We start from the raw sequence: 18,393 nt of genomic DNA on the forward strand, positions 1-18,393 counted from the left end.
GTCTGGGTCCTCATTTTACCTACCTCAGAAGGATGGAAGGCTGAGTCAACCTTGAGCCTGGTGGGATGCGAACCTGCACTAACATTCCATGACTGACACAATTAAATGCCTTTCTCTGTTTAATGGAGAACGTACTGACATCTTTTTAAATATTCCTTGACTCTCTAATTTCATAGCAATAATATTTTGCAAGGGACGCGGTGGCTCAGTGGGTTAGGACGCTGAGCTTGTTGATCAGAAGGTCGGCAGTTTGGCAGGTCGAATCCCAAGTGCCGCCTAGCAGAGTGAGCGCCTGTTACTCGTCCCAGCTTCTGCCAACCTAGCAGTTCGAAAGCACGTAAAAAATGCAAGTAGAAAAATAGGGACCACTACAGTGGGAAGGTAACAGCGTTCTGTGCGCCTTTGGCGTCTAGTCATGCTGGCCACATGACCACGGAGACGTCCTCGGACAAGCGCTGGCTCTTCGGCTTTGAAACGGAGATGAGCACCGGCCCCTAGAGTTGGAAATGACTAGCACGCATGTGCGGGGGAACCTTTACCTTTACCTTTAATATTTTGCATTTCTCCATCTGTTCTAAAGCCAGCTTGAACATCTGGTATCTCTTTCCAGTAGGGTTTTTATTTTGCCAGCATGTAAGTTAAGGATATTATACAATAGTTTATACATTGTGTTAAGTCTTCTTAACACAGGGTAAGTTCTTTTTGGTACCAGATGGCGATACACATGTGTACAGTGATCACTTTGGTTGTTTGAACACAATTTTAGCTATGATGAAATGATTAGAATGGCAGAAGTTCTAAGTCATTCTCCTGCTTCATTTTGGTTTCCTAAGTCATAAAACATTTCCAATTTTGTCATGCCAGTCGCCAATGACAAACAGGACATTTTGCTTTTATGTTTAATTGATTTCAGACTGAACTTGCTCATAAAACTCATTAGCCTCCTCTTCTTCTGTATCAGTAGTTAGAGCATAAACATAAATGATCATTATATTAAATGTTTGTCCACAAAGTCTATTTGACAATTGACTGCATTGCAGCCAAACATTGTTCTAAGTATATATTTCTTAGCTATAAAAGCAATGCCACTTCTTTGGTTTTCATGCCCTTAGTAAATACAGTGATCTTTAGACTGAAAGTATTCCTAGTCCATCTAATTAACTGATGCCTAGGGTCAATTCGTAGTCCTTCCATTTCATCTTTCACTGTGCTGGGCTTTCCTGTGTTCATGCCTCTTACGTTCCATGTTCCCAATGTAATTCTATCTTTGTAGCTTTGGATTTTCTTTTCCTGTATATCAACGTCAGCAACCAGACATCCCAGAGCTTTTAATTAGCCATGCATTAACACTAATTTGTACTTCAAAAGATTCTCAGCTCTTCCTCAGTATTATATTAAAGCCCTCGGACCTAAATTGTCAATCATTTTATATTTTTTATGCATGAGGTTTTCTCAGGAAAAATATAGGATTGGTTTACTATTGCCTCCTCCCATGCAATATGAAGGGATGTTTTCAGTTGTCATTGTCACTGAAGTGATCATCTACCTTGTTTCTGACCAATATACAGTAGCTGCCTGCTTGCTTTAGCTGGTTGACTTCATGCTTTGGGTAACCCTGATGGGAAAATATTTTCTTGGCAAATGCTCCCAAGTATTCTTTGTTCATTCCTCCAAGTAACATCTCCTCCTCCTCCTCCTCCTCCTACCATAATGGCACAGCACAGCAAAACCTGAGGTACTATTACATATGAACTAAGTGACTATTACATTACTTCATTACTTAATACAACTGTCTAAACACTCTGCAAACTAAAATTTGGAAGATTATACAAATAACTTTATAATAACACCAACAAAGTTTTGATATGACAAATTCAGTCTTGCCATCCAAAAAAAGTAATTTTAACACTGCTTCTTTTTTTTTAAAGTGACATTTTAATTTTCTTACAGCTACTTCATGAGAAAATTTGGTGACAGATTAGCCAAAGCCAGTGGTGGGATTCAAATACGTGAACAACCGGTTCTCTGTGTGGATGCCGCTTCCGGAAGTCCATTCTGGGCCTGGGCAACAAAAAATTAGCTACCAGTTCTACCGAACTGGTGCGAATTGGCTGAATCCCACCACTGGCTAAAGCCATATTAATGCATATATCTATTCTTCTACCAGTAAAGCTGGAATTTTCCCGTGTTCTCTGCATTTTTAAATACAATGGTATTTCAAATGAGAATACAATTATCTCCACTTTCCTAAGCTGTACAAAATTGCTCAATTGCAAACAAACTAGCAGCCAAAAAATAAATACATCTCTTATGCTCTTATTTTAGTGTGGATTTTAACTAATGAAAGCATTGTGCATTTTTTATTCAGTGATTGCCCTCATTGAAGTGTTATCATCATTATTTAGTATGCCATCAACAGCCAAGCACAACCAGGCAAACCTGTGTTTAGATTTTAAAGCAGCGGAAACATAAATTGTGGCAAAATCAGGTTTTGCCAAGCACTGAGTCTACTGTCAAGTGCTGACATCATACTGGCACATACAACTAGACGGAACAAAACAAATACATATACGTTTGTTCATATGCACAGAGTAAATTTTATAAATCTAAAATGTTAAAACAAGAAAAGAATCATATAATACTACAACCCAACATACAATGTCCAAAGTAGGATACTGAGATGAGATGTGAAAGCCAGTTTGGTTTAGAGGTTAAGATATGTTTGCCACCTTGAGTTATCTATAAAAATAATGAAGGTGGAATAAAAATAAATTAAATAAGGCACAAATAATACAAACTCCTACAAGGATAATTGTGTTGCCTAGAGAACTTTTTTAAAATGACAACTTCCTCTTTTCATTAAAAATATAAAACTGTATGATTACTGATGTGCATGATAGCAATGTAAAATAACTACAGAGATCAGAAGTAAGGCAGTGGTTTATGAGCTGTGCATTATGATGAATGCCTGAGCATTTATAAACATTATTTATATGCAGACTTTAATGTTAAACCTAGAATATTTGGGGTTAAAAAAAAACTTAAGTTCAGTCGGAGTACAGTAACTACTCTTGCCAAGAAATGCAGTACTTTATGTTTTAGACAGGTAAAGTCATTACAACTGGAGTGGCATGAAAGCCAGAATAAATAAATACTGCACACAAAGTTGCCTATTAAAATAATACCTTGCTGACCAAAGGTCTTTTAGCAGGTCTTTCACATGTCAAAGTCTTTGCCTATGGCAGGGCTTTTCAACCAGTGGTACGGGTACCACCTGTGCTACATTGACACCTGACAGGTGGTACGCAACCCTCTTAAAAAAGTGGTAGCGGGGGAGGGGAATGAGCTGAACCAGTGGCAACACAGCACAAACCTGAGCGAGAGATGTCTGGAGCTGCAGGGCTGTAAGGGCTCAGCGGAAGCGCCACGATCAGTGGTTCTTCGGGGCTGTCAGGGCTCAGGGGAAGCACCAGGATCGGCTGTGGCTTGGGGGGCACTTTTTTCAGTGCCATTGTAACTTCAAACAGTCACTAAGTGAACTGTTGTAAGTCGAGGACTACCTGTACTTCATCACTTTTTTTCTTTTTTTCTTTTGGTCATCAAGTTTTTGACACCTTGCTAGGCGACTGGTGGTACTCAGATGTTGCCATATCCTAAAAGTGGTACAATGGGTGAAAAGGTTGAAAAGCCCTGGCCTATGGTTTCACCAGGAAGCAGTTCTCCTTGAGGAATTAAACAGGCCCCAAACAACAAAGAAGCACTGAAGTTTTTACTTCACAAATAAAACTAAGAAAATGTTCTTCCTCTTTTTATTTCACTACCATATTACTTATTAACCAGGATCCCCCTCACCAAAACATTTTGAAGACTTAAAAGTTCTTTGAGCAAGAACTATCTGCAAAATAGGGGCATGCAAGAAGTCCACAATTCAATTGCTAGAAGCCATCTTGTGGGAGGTGTTTATAATTCACAGATCATATTTCAACTGGTGGGGTCAATAGGGCCCTCCCTGCTGTTGCCCCTGTCCCTGAGGAAAGCCCTCAATCTCTTGGCCTTCCACAAAATGGCCAAAACCTGGATTTGTAGTCTTGCATAGGGACACAGGAGCCTACACAGCTTTAGGGCTGGTTGGCCCCATAAGAACTACTCCCTTCCTGCCTATATTAACAACTCCTAGTCTACCCACCTTGGAACTTTTCATTTTTTGTAATTTTATAATGTTAATGTAATAACATTACAAAATGTTAATCCTAAATTATTCGGGTTTTAGAGAGAACTCAGTGACAAAGAAATATATGAAATTATATTGTTCTTTCATGGTTAATTGGTGATTCCCACGTCAGAACAAAATCAGGAAAAAGAGAGCTTGTATTTTCTATTATTTTGGAGTTTGTATTTATTTATATTTAAACATCATTCTTGGTGACTTTATCCATAAAAAATAAACATAAAAACCAGCACAGTATTTTAAAACTTTAATCCCTGTCAAGTCCCTAATGATAGCTTTACCAAGGAAGCGACAAAGAATCCCATTAGTCAGGTTTAAGGCAGGAAAGGGGGGGTTAGGTTAAGGAACCCTGGAAATTAGATTAAGTATATTCCAGTTCTCAGTTATTATTAAATACCACATGGCTGTGTATCTGTGAACTGTTTACATTTCTTTCTTTCAGACATTGTACTGGGTGGACTAGTTCTTAACAGAAGCCTAGGCATGGTCTCATGAAGTTATCTGGGATGAGTTTGAGTCCTCCAGACTGTGTGTTCGGTCATCTGCCTATTAAATTCAGGTCCTTCTTGAGTTGTTAAGATTGCCCAGCAAGTAACTATCATTGATTCCATGCAGTGGTATTAGCTTTTTTAATTGATGGGGTGGTTTCTTCTGCCCTGAAGAAGATGGGTGTGCACTGTCTCCTCAAGAAGCCATATTTGAGTCTAGTGATTTTGAATAACAGTCAACCAATCTCCAACTTTCCCTTTTTAGGAAGATCAGTTGAGAAAGTGGTTGGACAGCTATTTCAGGGGATCCTGAAGGAAGTGTATCACCATTTCACTCAAATATTAAGCCAGGATCCAATACTGAAAATAGCATTGGTAGTGCTTGTTGACTTCTGTCAGTCAGGATGGGTATGGTGTGTCCATCCTTGTGTTCCTTGATCTCACAATAACTTTTATACCATCAATCATGGTATCCTTCTGGATTAGCTGCAGGGTTGGAAGTTGGGAGCAGTTGTACCTCATTTCTCAGAAACTGTTTTCAGCTGACATTTGGCAGGAGGATGGATAATGCTCTTAGTCTCTTAACTGCACAGTGCCTCAGGGCTCTACACTCTCTTTTTCCTGATTAATATCTACAGGGAACCACATCTATCAGTTCAGTATCCATTATCACCAATATGCAAATGATGCCCAGTTGTACATCTTGACCCTGGCTCAGCCATGTAATGCTGTCAATGTCCAATATCAGAATCCAGAAACTGTGTGGAATGGGATGGAGAGAAACAGATTTAGGCTCAAACCTACCATAAATTAGTGGCTCTGGATTTTTGAGGGGCCCTCCTTCCAATTTGAGGACTTTCTATCATTAATCTTAGATGGGGTTGCATTTCCCACTCAAGACTATATACAATCTGGGGGCCATCTTGGACTCATTTCTTCTGCAGAAGAAGCAGGTGACAGTCATGCCCAAGGGGTCCTTTGACCAGCTATACCTGCTTTATCAGTTGTGTCTGTTTCTAAATCAGAAGGTCTCACTCAAGTTCTAATTACCTTTCAGTTGGACTATTGAAAGGTAACGTATATGGGGCCAGGGTCACTCATTTCAAACTATCTTACAGTAGTTACATACCTCTCTATTTCTGGGAGTATCAACTCATTCTGTATTATCACTGGAGCTGACAGAGAGCCCTTTAGAAGAACGAAAATACATTTTTTTCTACAATTTAACCTCACGTTTCTTCCCCTCACCCACTCTTCAACATCTTCCCAAGACTTGTACCACTCCAGCTTGTCTGGAATGGGAATGTAAACATGTATATCATCTGCACACTGATACCTCATACTAACAGATGATCTTTCCCAGCAGTTTCAAATATATTAAACAGCATGAGGGAAAAGACTGAATCCTGTGGCACATAAAATTAATGCTCACTGGGCTGACTCATTTTCCTCTCTCATCACAGCTAAATAGCCCACTTAGGGCACTGCAACAAACTACCCTCATTTCCAACCCAAGTGGGCAGTCCAGAAGGCTACTGTGGCCAATGGTATGAACTGTTGCTGCTGAGAAGCCAAATAAAGTCAGGAGAAGTACCACAATGACTTCTAGGCCTTGACAAAGATTATCCACCAGAGCAATCAATGCTAATGCCCAGATCTGAATTCAGATTGAAATGATTCAGATAATTCTCCAGCACACTCTGTAAAGATTCCCTACCAGTTTAGTAATGGCTTTCTTAGTAAAAGGGAAGGTTGGAAACAGGGCAATCCAAAACAGCTAAGTTTTTTGAAAATGTGGCACAATATTCTCTCTTTTAAGGCAGACAGTAAAGATCTGTCCTCCAAAGAGGAATGAACTACTTTTCATGATGCCCCAACAACCTGAAGCAGCCAGAAAGAGCAAGAATATTTTTTTTCATTTCGAGTTCATAAGCTAAGAAGAATCCCAGATAATGCTTCAAGACATTATGGAGATTCTGCCCATAATGAGTCAGAATTATAGAGAATAAGAGCAATTTCATCAGCAAAACATTATATCTACAAGCCCAGCAGCTAGGTAGCAAGACTTCCTGTCTTCTTCAAAAACCTTAAACAAAGCTGACGGGCAACATGGCAAAATAAGAATGGAGAAGTATGAATGCTTTACTGCTCTTACAGCCATGGTGCAAGTTCAAATAGAAGTTCATTCCCATGTTCGGGCAGATTACAACATATTGTACGCTGCCTCACAGACAGTTACCATATTCCATCCTAGCAGAAAGGACTTACAAACTATTGGCATTCTTTTATCAAGTAATTTATAAATGTGTAATTTATGTAAGCATCAAGTTTAACTCAAAGGAATCTTTGCTTTGTGAAGATACATATACAGTATGTGAAGATACATATACAGTAATAAGTGGAAAACAGATCAGATAAATTGTGTTAGTCCTTCTTAACTGCTGATGATCTATTGGGTAAGACAAAGCTGGTATTATTGTCATAGTTGACATAATTTCAGTGTCTCTCTCTCTCTCTCTCTCTCTCTCACACACACACACACAATCACACATACAACCCTATGGGACAGCACTGGGCAGGAGTGTAGTTAATAGACTTCCATTACAGTGCTTATACCAGCTGCTACTAAACAAAATGAGATTCTAAGCAGTTCTAAGAATTGTTCCATGTAATTTCCAGGACACTGAGTATGGATGGAGTGTTTATAGATACGTTTCTTAGCTGCTGATAGTGTCTATAGCTTTGTGAGTAGCAAGCGATCTTGTGGAGAGCAGCAGTTGTAGCACTAGAATGAAAAGTGTTTGAAGACAATTCTTTACTATAACCTAACTTATGCTACCTAAAGCACTATATTTTTTTTTAAAACAAACAGCTGAATAAAAATCTGTTGCCTGGTGAGTGCCATAATAATCTTTAGCAACTTCTGTTTGTAGAAAAGTAGAACAAAACCATGGATATTGAGGGAACAATGGAAGTAGTGTGGTAACCTAATAATCAGAGGAAATTCTTATCCATCATCGCCTGATTTGAATTTCATGATGAATTGGCCATTAAATAATGGAGAAGTTGCATACATTTTATCATTAAGGGTGAAGAACTGTCAATTAAAATTACATGAAATGAGTTTTCCCCATTTTTTTTCAGAAACAGAACCCTATAAACCTGGCAAGCTACAGAAAGTAAGCCTGAACTTTTTTTTAATTTGAACTCTCCTAGTAGTTTTGAAGCTAAACTGTCCCTAACCACACACACACTTTAATATGTTAATAGGAACACCAATTCCTGGGGGCAGGAGATATATGTGTGCATGTATAAAAGACATTATTATTTAGTGCCTTTCTACAGCATTGACAGAAGGGCAACCACCCACTTCCTTCCTTGACAAAGAGAACATAGTTTTTCTCCATCAATGTCAAGAATAGACACTATAAATTCAGTTGTTCTAATCTCCAGACATCTATCAGCAATAGGGTGGAACCGTCTGAATTAGTATTTCTATGAAACCAGAGGCTGGACATTTCTTAAAACACTCAATGATTTCATCACCCATTTGTTCACACTTTTCCCCTTGAGGACTAAGCTACTGTTTTTTCCAAGCCATCTATCTATACATATACTCTAAGTAAATACAAATTATGTTTGTTAGAACATTACACTTAATATTAACAACGATATACATCTATGTCTCCATAATCACTTTTATATTAAAGAAATACTCTCGCAAGAGAGAGAAAGTGGTAGTAGCACGCTAAATCTTGCTTTTTTATTATTTTGAGCTTTTCAGAAGACTAGGCTTCCTGCAGAATTTCCAGTAAAAGTTTAACCCTGTTTGAAATATGTGGAGGTTTAGCCAAGAAATTCAGCTCTGGATCTAACTCACAATATTAACTCAGTTACTTTCAGCTGTAGAATAGTTTATCGCACAATCAGCCAAATGTTTAGACTGGGTTTGAAGTTTTTATCCACCTGTCAAGTCTTTCCCAATGACCTGGGATAAGTAGATGTTGTTTTAAAGTGTTAAAGATATCATCACAGAATGTAAGCAGTACCAAGTAAAGCTTCCTTTTGCAATTGATTGATGTGAATTTTGTCAGTGCCAATGGTATTCAAGTGGTGCTCCAGATGTTTTGGGATTGTAACTCAGGCACCTATTACTATTAGTACAATCTTTGATTTCTTGGCAATAGTTTTTCTACTTTTATTTGCAAGTCCTTATATTTGTTATTTTCTCCCGTTCTTCCTCTCATCTTCTTCTGCTGTCTCCAGGTACTTCCACTATCCAGAGTTTTTTGTCACTGACAGTTGTTAAGTCTGGGGTGTTATGTTGGAAGCAGTCTATGACAATTCACCAGGGCCGACTTGCCACAGCCAACCTGCTGCAGGACAACTCGCTGCAGGACAAGAGTTACTGTAAGATCAAAGAAATAGTGAAATAGAATCATTGAAGAAAGGATGCAAAAGGAGGGACAGAATGAAATGTGAATGGCAAAAGTTATTTTTTATTTATTTTAAATAATTAAATAGAATTGTTAAATTGTCCCACAGCAAGCTGTCCGATGGCGAGTTGGCCATGGTGAGGTGTCCAGCAATGAGTTGGCCGTAGTTGTCCCATTCCGGTTGCAAGTGCTTTTCTGTTTGAATTCTAAAATCCCAAAGCCCTTTAGCTTCTTCATTTTCTTATTACTTTGTCTATTTTATAGTTCCACCAATTCTTGATTCTAGGCAAATGGTACTTCTTGCAGATCTTTCAATGGGCCATTGTTGCTACTTTCTCATGCTGTTCTTTGTAGTCAGTCTGTGTGATCTTCTTTCGGCAGGTGACTAGGAGCCCACTGTTTCTTCAGCTTCTTTGCAGAAGTAGAATTTTCTGTCTGTTCCTGTCTTCTCAGTTCTGGCTTGATATGCATTTGTTAGGCTTTGAAGCCAGAATTAACCCCTCTGTCTCTTTCTTCAACTTTCCTGCTCTTAGCCATGCTCAGGTCTATCTTCCCATGCTTCTTTTCTATTCTTCATTTAATCCTCCTTGTAAGCCAGTTTGGTCTCTCCACTATTCAGTAAGCCTTCCTGGTACACTAGCTGCAGGGCATCTTCTTCACCTTCCTTCAGATATGCTTCCAAAACCCTTTTATTTTCTCCAACCATCTGATGTTCTTGCAACATTCCACCACCACCTATTTTCCTTGGTGAATAGAATCTGTCAACACTGCTGGATGAAAGGCATGATTCATTGTCATTATTTTTCCGGTCTCCCTATCCAGGGCCTTTAGTTCTGCTTGAGTTCAGTCATTATTCCAGTGCTGTACCTAATGACTGGAATCGCCCAGGTGTTAATTGGTATTTCCTCCACTGAGTTTGGACTTTAAGATCTTCTTCACTTTCATGATATATTCACTTCTAACTTGACTTCAGTGTGCTTGATGTTGTCAGCTTGAAAGAATGCCCAGGTATTTGTAGTGATCTATTTCAACTAGATTCTTGATGTTATTTCCAAAGGGCATCTCAATTCCTTCATTTTTCATTATTTTTCCCCTGTTGATGGTGAGGGTGGCATATTTGTCCAGTCCAAACTGTATTGCAATATTCAAACAGTGTTGAGCAGCAATTCTAATTTCAAATGGGTTTTTTCCACACAGTTCCAAATTGTCTGTGTAAAGGAGGTGGGACAGCCTGACAGATGTTTTGATGTTTGATAGCCATGTTGTCAATATTGTTGACAGAAGAATCAGTACAATGACAAACAGTAGGGATGACAGTGAGTCTCCTTGAAAGATTCCTCTCTTGATGTTAACCTTTCCCATACCCATCGACCAGCAACAGTGTCTTCCATTGTGCCACTGACCTTTGCACAAATCTTCTGATGTTTCTACTATTATTTCTAGGACCCTGATTATCCAATCATGGGGCAGTAAGTATAATCCCTTCATGTAATAAGTATAAGCTACATTGAAGTTGGCTTTCCCTTTCCTGTCATTTTCCAAAATCTTGTCAACATTGTTCTTCTGTTGTTTGAGTAGTTTCCTTTCCACTCAAGTGGAAAGAGCTTGTTTTCAACTAGATGCTGTTGGACTGTATAAGGTACATAACAGCTAGCAATTTTGAAAGTTGTTGGTAAGAGGGCAATTGGTCTGTAGTTGCCTGGTACTGTCCTTTTTTTTTTGATCTTCTGTTATTGCCAGATGTTAACTACTCTTCAATTTCATCTCCTTTCAGTATGTTCTGAACTACTTGGCAATGAGTGGGTGTACACCAGTGAGATATTTCAACCAAAACATGCAATTCATCTTCACCTAGAGCTGATCAGTTTTTGATCTTTCTTCCTCTTTTCTCCACCACTTCTGTTATTACAAGTTCTTTCATTTCAGCTTCTTTTTTATTTTTATCCACCACCTTTACCCAAGCTGCATTCTTATCCCATAGCTGCAGACAAAACTGCACTATTCCTCCTCCTCCTCCTTTTGGTGTTGACTTCTTCTTCTGGTGTTAACTTCTGCTGTTGACTACTATTACTACTACTACTACTCTTCCTCCTCCTCCTTCTTCTGGTGTTAACTGGTTCACTGCAGTCTCTCCACTGATGGTAATATTTCTTCATCACGTATCCTTTTGTCTCCTTGTTCTTCAGCTTTTCTTTTATCTGTTTCAACTTAATTGTATCTAATCTTAGCTAGCTGATCTTATTTTCCAGCCTGATTTTCCATTTTGATGATGCACTTTTTTTCTTTGTTGATTTAGCATCTATGGTATTCAGTTATAACTTCAGCTATGTTGTACATTCATTTGTTTCTTGCAGTAAGTAGATGCTTATATTTGATATTACAGTATTGGCATCTTTTAATATTTGGACTGTTTCTTTGGAGCAAGCTTCAATGAGGGCAACTTTATTCTGTTGTTTTTATGCTGATATAGATGCTTTACTTCAATCCTTTTTTAGTTAGTGGGCTTTGTTCTTTCTGAGGTGAAACAGGGGGCTAGGTGCCTTGTTTGGGAATGAAAATAGTTCAATGACTATGCTGCCAATGACAGTCAAGATGATCAATGGACAGCCACTAAAAGCAGGACTGATTCTACAGTGCATGGCTCCTTTGCAGTTGATGATCAAAGATCACACAAAGTTCATAACAATCAATGTAACTGCTTTCTTTCAAATACTCATCATCTTGGAAATAGAGTAGCATCAGTAGCATGATCCAGAAGTAAGTTGGGAGCGAGGGACACTCTCATTTCCCTCCCGTAAATGTCAATAATTTCACTTACAACCACTGCAAGTTTACCCTTCCTCCACTCCAATGCAGGGTCAACCCTGCAAGAAAAATATGCAGATTTTTCAATGTGTTTGGAAAAGAAGAGATAATCATGCTACCCTCACAACAGGCATCTAATTGCACAATCAATTTGAAGCCAGGAGCCCAAATTCCAGCAAAGAGACCATATTTCATGTCTAGATACAATTTAGCCATTCTCAAGGAATATTTGCATGCCAATATCAAAAAAGGATTCATTACCCTTCCAATTCAACAGCACTGGCACCCCAAAACAAGGAAAAACACCAACCACTCTAAAGGGAGCCCCATGGGTACCATTCATGATTATAAAAACCTGAACAGGTTAAAAATTAGAAGCTATCATCCACTCCCTGCTTATCTCAGTTCTTCTAGATCAGTTACAAAAGACACAGATCTTTATAAAACTAGACTTCAGGAGTGCTGAAACCGAATGAAAGAAGGACATGAGTATTTAACAACCTTTGATACAATATACAATAAGTTTGAATACACAATAATGCCTTTCAGCCTGGATAACTATGGAGCTGTTTTTTCTAGATTCATGATATCAAAATGGTACTGTACTTAGATGACATATTAGTTTATTCTGAAGGTCCCTCCTTGCATGTCACCCATGTCAGAAATGTATTACATAAATTACAGGACAATAAACTCTTTGTCAAACTAGAAAAATGCACTTTTGACCTGTCTTAATTGGGCTACAGAATCTCCACAGAAGGCATACAGGTATATCCATCAAAGCTACAGACTGTCATTGCACCTTCTCCCTCCCCCATAAATGTCCAGTACTTTCTGGGCTTTGCTAACTTCTATAGTAAATTCATCCCTAACTTTGCTGACTGCGTAAAACCATTGTCCTAACTCCTAAGATAGGGTTGCCAATTCTCCTGGTGAACCCAAGAGCAATTAGCTGACAGTTGGAAACTGGATGAAAGTTGTCCAGCATGGTTGGATCTAGTGATGGTTTCTTGAGAAGAGGAAAACCAACACTTCCTTAATAAATGAAGGGAATCCACCTTTCTTATATTCCATTTCTAATTATCCTTTCCCATATTAAGATCCTTGCACATCCAAAGGAACCTTGTATCATGCAAGCTTACCCGTTCTACTTGTCCTTCCTTATGTTTCGTCTTGTAAACCTTGAGTTTTGGCAGACATTCCTCTGTATAATTCTTCTCTTCCATTCCATGGAGAAGTATCCCATGAAATGCCAGTCTGCAAGTATTTGCATGAATATCAGTGTCCAATTTTGATCCAATTACAAGACAAAATTTAGGACAAGTAACTGGTTTTTCAAATTCTAGTAAGGCCCACTGTTGTTTTGGGAGCTGTCTTTCTCCAACCTGGCCATTTTCCTTGTTTTCTTCTGAGGACTTTGATTCATTGGAAAGATATTCCTCCTCATAAAGGTATTCCTTTTCAAAATCAAAATAATTTTCCAGAGGCTCTTTACCGAAGTCATCAGGAGTTGGGCTGAAGAACATTACTCTTCCCATAACAGTCTCATGGCCAACTGTAATATGAAACTTCGCCTTGGTTTGAAGAGTCCCTCTAAAGTAGGGGATTTTCTTCAAAGAGATAATGGCAGCATGGATCGTCTGGAGAGATTCAGGTGTACAAATGAGGCCTCGTTCCAACAGCTTTGGATCAAACTGGGTTACACAAATTCCAACCCTATCCCCTTGCATGGCATAAGTTACTGGTGTATGAAACATCTGCATCGACTTTACTTTCTTTGTCACCTATTTATGGGGGAAAGCATAACAAAAAAACTGTTAGCATTTTTCTTATTTTAAAATATTAATTTAAAATATTCATACTCTTTTACAATATATATATATTGCTGTTTTATACCATTCTCATTAATTACCAGAAAATTTTTCTTAAATTACCTAATGGAATGCTTAATTTCTTTTCTGCAAGAAAATAATACCAGCCCTTATTCTTTTGAATTTAGTAACTTCCATACTAGCCAAAGTAGGCAGAAGATGTGTTTGAGCCAGTCCATTTGTTTTTTTAAAAAAAGCAAATTAGTTACATAGTTTAAAACACTGTCTTTTCTGTTCATTTCCCCTACACATTTGCTGCTGCTTCTTAAGGAGGATGTATTATCTCCAACGGTAAGCATTTTCTCTTTTAGATTGTTCTGTGATAGCATATCTCAGTGTATTACGACAATGTATATACATGTTTTTGTTTTAACACATACAATACTGTAAGACATTCTGTTTTTGAAGGTTAATGTTTTCAAAAGGATAATTTTCAATCGTTTATTCTATATAGCTTCCAATCCTTTTTATCACATTTGATCTTTTTCATAAATCTGTCAAATAATAATAAAATAATGTGTAAAAATACTTTATAATTCATTTTCATCAACTTGTAAACACAAATATGATTTAGTGATTTCAGAACTATTTTATGATTATGAATTATATTATACCATCTATGATTGGGTGCCTCCGATCAAAGAATGTCGATTGGTGGCCCCTAGGGGGAGGGCGTTCTCTGTGGGCGCGCCAGACCTGTGGAACCGCTTGCCGGTCGAGCTCCGGATGGCCCCCGACTTTCGCTCCTTCCGGCGGGATCTAAAAACTTATTTATTCGAGCAATCCGACCTGGTTTGATGGGTTAAGGGTTGGGGTTTTAATATGGCTTTTAATTACTGTTTATATTCGGGCATAATATTTAATTGTTTTTTAACTTTTGTACTTCGTTTTTATATTTATTGCCCTGTACACTGCCCTGAGTCCTTCGGGAGAAGGGCGGTATAAAAATTTAACAATAATAAATAAATAAATTATGGTTATTATCTGGTTATGACTCTAATCTTTCCATAGTATATGAGACAGTGTAACACCACACAAAAAAATAAAAGTTTGATGCTAATACACTTGGAATCTTCTTAGTTATTCTATTTCAGAAACATCTTAGAATAGAAACAGTAACAAGAAAATAAGCTTTTCAAAGCTATCAAAGTTGGTTCAGCTTGATTAGGACAAACCAGTTGTTTTATATGGCTTGATTTCCTTTTCCTTTTTTCTTTTGTTCTTACATTTATTCTTTAAGCCAGGGGTGGGCAAAAGAGAAATTGCTATCTACTGGTAGGTCCCTAGATGATGTGCAATAAACTGCAAAACTTCTGACATCCAATTATCCAGCAATAGCAAGAACTAAGGAGATTTACTTGGCTAAATTATGTTGCAGGAAAGGATTCTGAAGGGGTAATGGGATTAATTGCGACAAAATTGTAAATGGAATGTATGTGAAAAGACTTATAATCTTAGTTCTGGTACCAATCACACTTTCCTCAATTGAGCATGTTGCCAGAAACAAAGTTTCCTTAATTCTTAGCACTTGTTCATCCTCCTGAATCCCTATTTTGTACTCTATTCGTTGGGCAGCAGTTTAAAAAGCTTATAATCCTGAAAACTGACTACTCCAACCTTAAGAGTTATATTCATCTGTGATCAATTTCCCCTCCCTCTGTGCTAACTATTCTCTGGAGTATCCTTCAATACCTTTGGAGAAGGTCTAGGGAATATAGAAGGAGGGAGAGGGGAGAGGGAAGAGGGGGGAGGGGAGGAGAGGGGAGGGGAGGGAGAGGGGAGAGACAGAATCCCTCCTCCTTCAGCTAGTGCTAGCTGTTTTTTGCATTTGCAGTGACCACAACTGAATGCAGACTTAACTCAATATTTTTTTTCCATTTATTCATTACCCATGCATATTGCACTCATCTTCATAACTTTGAAAAATCTTTAAAATGTAGAATTTTAGAGGAACTCAAAAGATTCAGTGTATGTTTTCACATTATGAAACTTCTCTTTTTTAAAAATATAGAATACAACATCTCTTCTCAAAAGAAATCTTGCGTAGATAATAATTCCAAAGTTTAAAATTCTGCTGCTGTATCTCTCCATATGATTTATAAGCCGTAGCCATAAGAGAATGTGAAACATACAAATACTATGAACAGATAAACAAAATCAAATCCTTTAAAAACTAACCAAAAATGAACTGTGCAAGTCCAAAAACAAAATTCCATCAGACCACATTTTATATTTCTAGAAAAAAAAATGTTAGTTGAATTTATACTATTGTGTTACCATTGCCCAGAATTCAAACAGAAATTTAGAGAATTTATTACCAGCAATTGGGTATGATACTTCTTTTAAAAAAACCTTCTATTATCTAGCATATCATGCATAAAATCCCTGATTCTGCATTTCTCTGGTATTCTTAGTTTTCACTGGAAGTCTTTTTATAGAAAAGAAAATTTAAAAATTAGATTTCCCCCATCAAGTCTAAAGTAAATGATTCCAGATCTTTTCCATTTAATTTTGCATATATACAACACTTCTATGTGCATCAAACTTTCCCCCCACAAAAGAAGAAATTATTCTTATACGAGCAACTGCCAATATATTCTTTGGATGTTTACAATGTAACAATATTCATTTCAAGTAAATTAATACTTTAAAAAAGATTCAGTTTATTTTATAAAAGAAAACAAGGTGCATCCAATAATGGATACTGTACACATAATATTTGCATCTTACTCCACAGTGAATGGAATGGTATACATAGCTTTTAAAGGCTATTTTATCCTAAGAATCTATGATATGAGAGATAAAACTAGTCCTGAGGAAACCCAGAAAGCTTCATTAATTAACTTTTGGGAAACTAAGCTTCCTCATCTCCATACCTTAATCATATATCATCTAGGACAGGGGTCTTCAAACTTGGCCCTTTTATGACTTGTGGACTTCAACTCCCAGAATTCCTCAGCCAGCATGCCCAGCTGAGGAATTCTGGGAGTTGAAGTCCACAAGTCATAAAAGGGCCAAGTTTGAAGACCCCTGATCTAGGACATGCTGGCTGAGGAATTCTGGGAATTGAAGTCCACAAGTCATAAAAGGGCCAAGTTTGAAGACCCCTGATCTAGGATCTAAAAATCAATAGGACTATCTTGGATGAGGAGATAATTTCACTTTCTCAAGAATATATTTTTTCTGCTAAGTATAGTTCCCTTTAAAATGAATAATAATACAGCTAAACATAAATGCATATTTATAAATGTAAAAAAACTATCGGTCATCATAGTGTCTGAATTTCAACTACTTCCACCCTACCTGCATTCCTAATTTTATGCCGCTCAAGTACATTGTCAAAATTTTGGGTAGCAACTTCAGCAGAAATTAGTGTGTCTGCCCAAAAGCAATTCATATGGCAACTTCAAGTTCATCAAAATCAATGAAGTAGCTTCTTTAGATACTGTCTAGAACAAATACTGTCAGAATAGTAAACTATGTTCAGAGACTTCATGTGAACAAGGATTGGGGGGAGGCATCTTGCAATGCCTGAAAATAAATCAGGAAAGAATGTTTAATATTTTTATCTTCATGATCACATTAATATTTCTAAGAATGATGTAGAGGTTTGTGAAACTGCTTTAGTGGAGGAGGAGGACTGGGAAGTCCATGTGTTCATACACAGATAAAAAATGCAAAAAGGAGAGATAAATTAAAAGCACCCAAACTGTTCAGGCCCTTAAGATAAACAAATGTGTTCAATATAAGAAAAGAACCTGTTATTTGAAGACCAAAGGAAAAGCTCACTAAGATTTTCAAAGCAGTTTAACTAATAGAAAACAGCATACAAAACCCCACTAATGGATTTTTCTTCTGATACAATGAAGCTTCTTTTCCTTTATTTATCCAACTTCATTAAGTTATCAGTACTCCATATGCTATAGCTCTTAGGTTTTTCAGATAAGAGTCCAAGCATCCTCCTGCCTCCAGTGCTGTCACTGCATCTTATTGTTACAAGATATAAACACAACCAACTCTTTCTGATAAGTAGAATCACAGCAAATTCTACTAACTAGTAATTATACAATACGAAGCAAAAAAGCCCAAACCAAAATACTGTAGTTTAAGTGTTAAACAAGTTTATCCAATTTATTATACAGTTTCATCCGTCCATCTTTCCATCCATCCATCTATTGGTTACTTTAATCAAGTTATTAACATCCAACCCAATTTAAATGGGAAGGTTGCCATCTATTTAAGTGAAACATAGATTACATCTATTTAAGTGAGACATTACAGATTACATACAACAGACATAAAATGGAGTGGACACACAGGGAGAAAAGAAAAATACGCTCTAACTTTCTTTGTTTTTTAAGTGGTAAAAACCAATCTTTTCTCTTCAGACAAGAGACGAAAGAGACTGCTTAAGAGAACAGCTAAAAATGAAAAAGCACATCAGATTTGTCTAAACATGTTTGAATTTGCCAATCACAGATTATGTCCAAATAAATATCTTTGTCAGGAAATATAAAAAAATTCAGATCCTTTATTTAATAGACAACAACAACAATCCAAAATTA

General features: G+C 37.4%; 1 protein-coding gene across 5 annotated transcripts in view; it reads right to left on the reverse strand.

Moving 5' to 3' along the window:
• The window catches only part of EEFSEC (eukaryotic elongation factor, selenocysteine-tRNA specific), a 170,752-nt gene that overhangs the window by 68,300 nt on the left and 84,059 nt on the right, over positions 1-18,393 (reverse strand). For 3 of the 5 annotated variants that reach the window (XM_081317729.1, XM_081317731.1, XM_081317730.1), the window contains exon 5: positions 13,100-13,741. In XM_081317729.1, the coding sequence (XP_081173855.1) occupies positions 13,100-13,741 (642 nt within the window). Of the gene's footprint in view, positions 1-3,248; positions 3,654-5,845; positions 5,905-13,099; positions 13,742-18,393 lie in introns of those variants that run through there. The other 2 variants (XM_081317732.1, XM_081317733.1) reach the window with 2 other exon arrangements.

Source organism: Vipera berus (assembly GCF_964194415.1).
Source record: "Vipera berus genome assembly, chromosome: 2".
Taxonomy (NCBI): Eukaryota; Metazoa; Chordata; class Lepidosauria; order Squamata; family Viperidae; genus Vipera; species Vipera berus.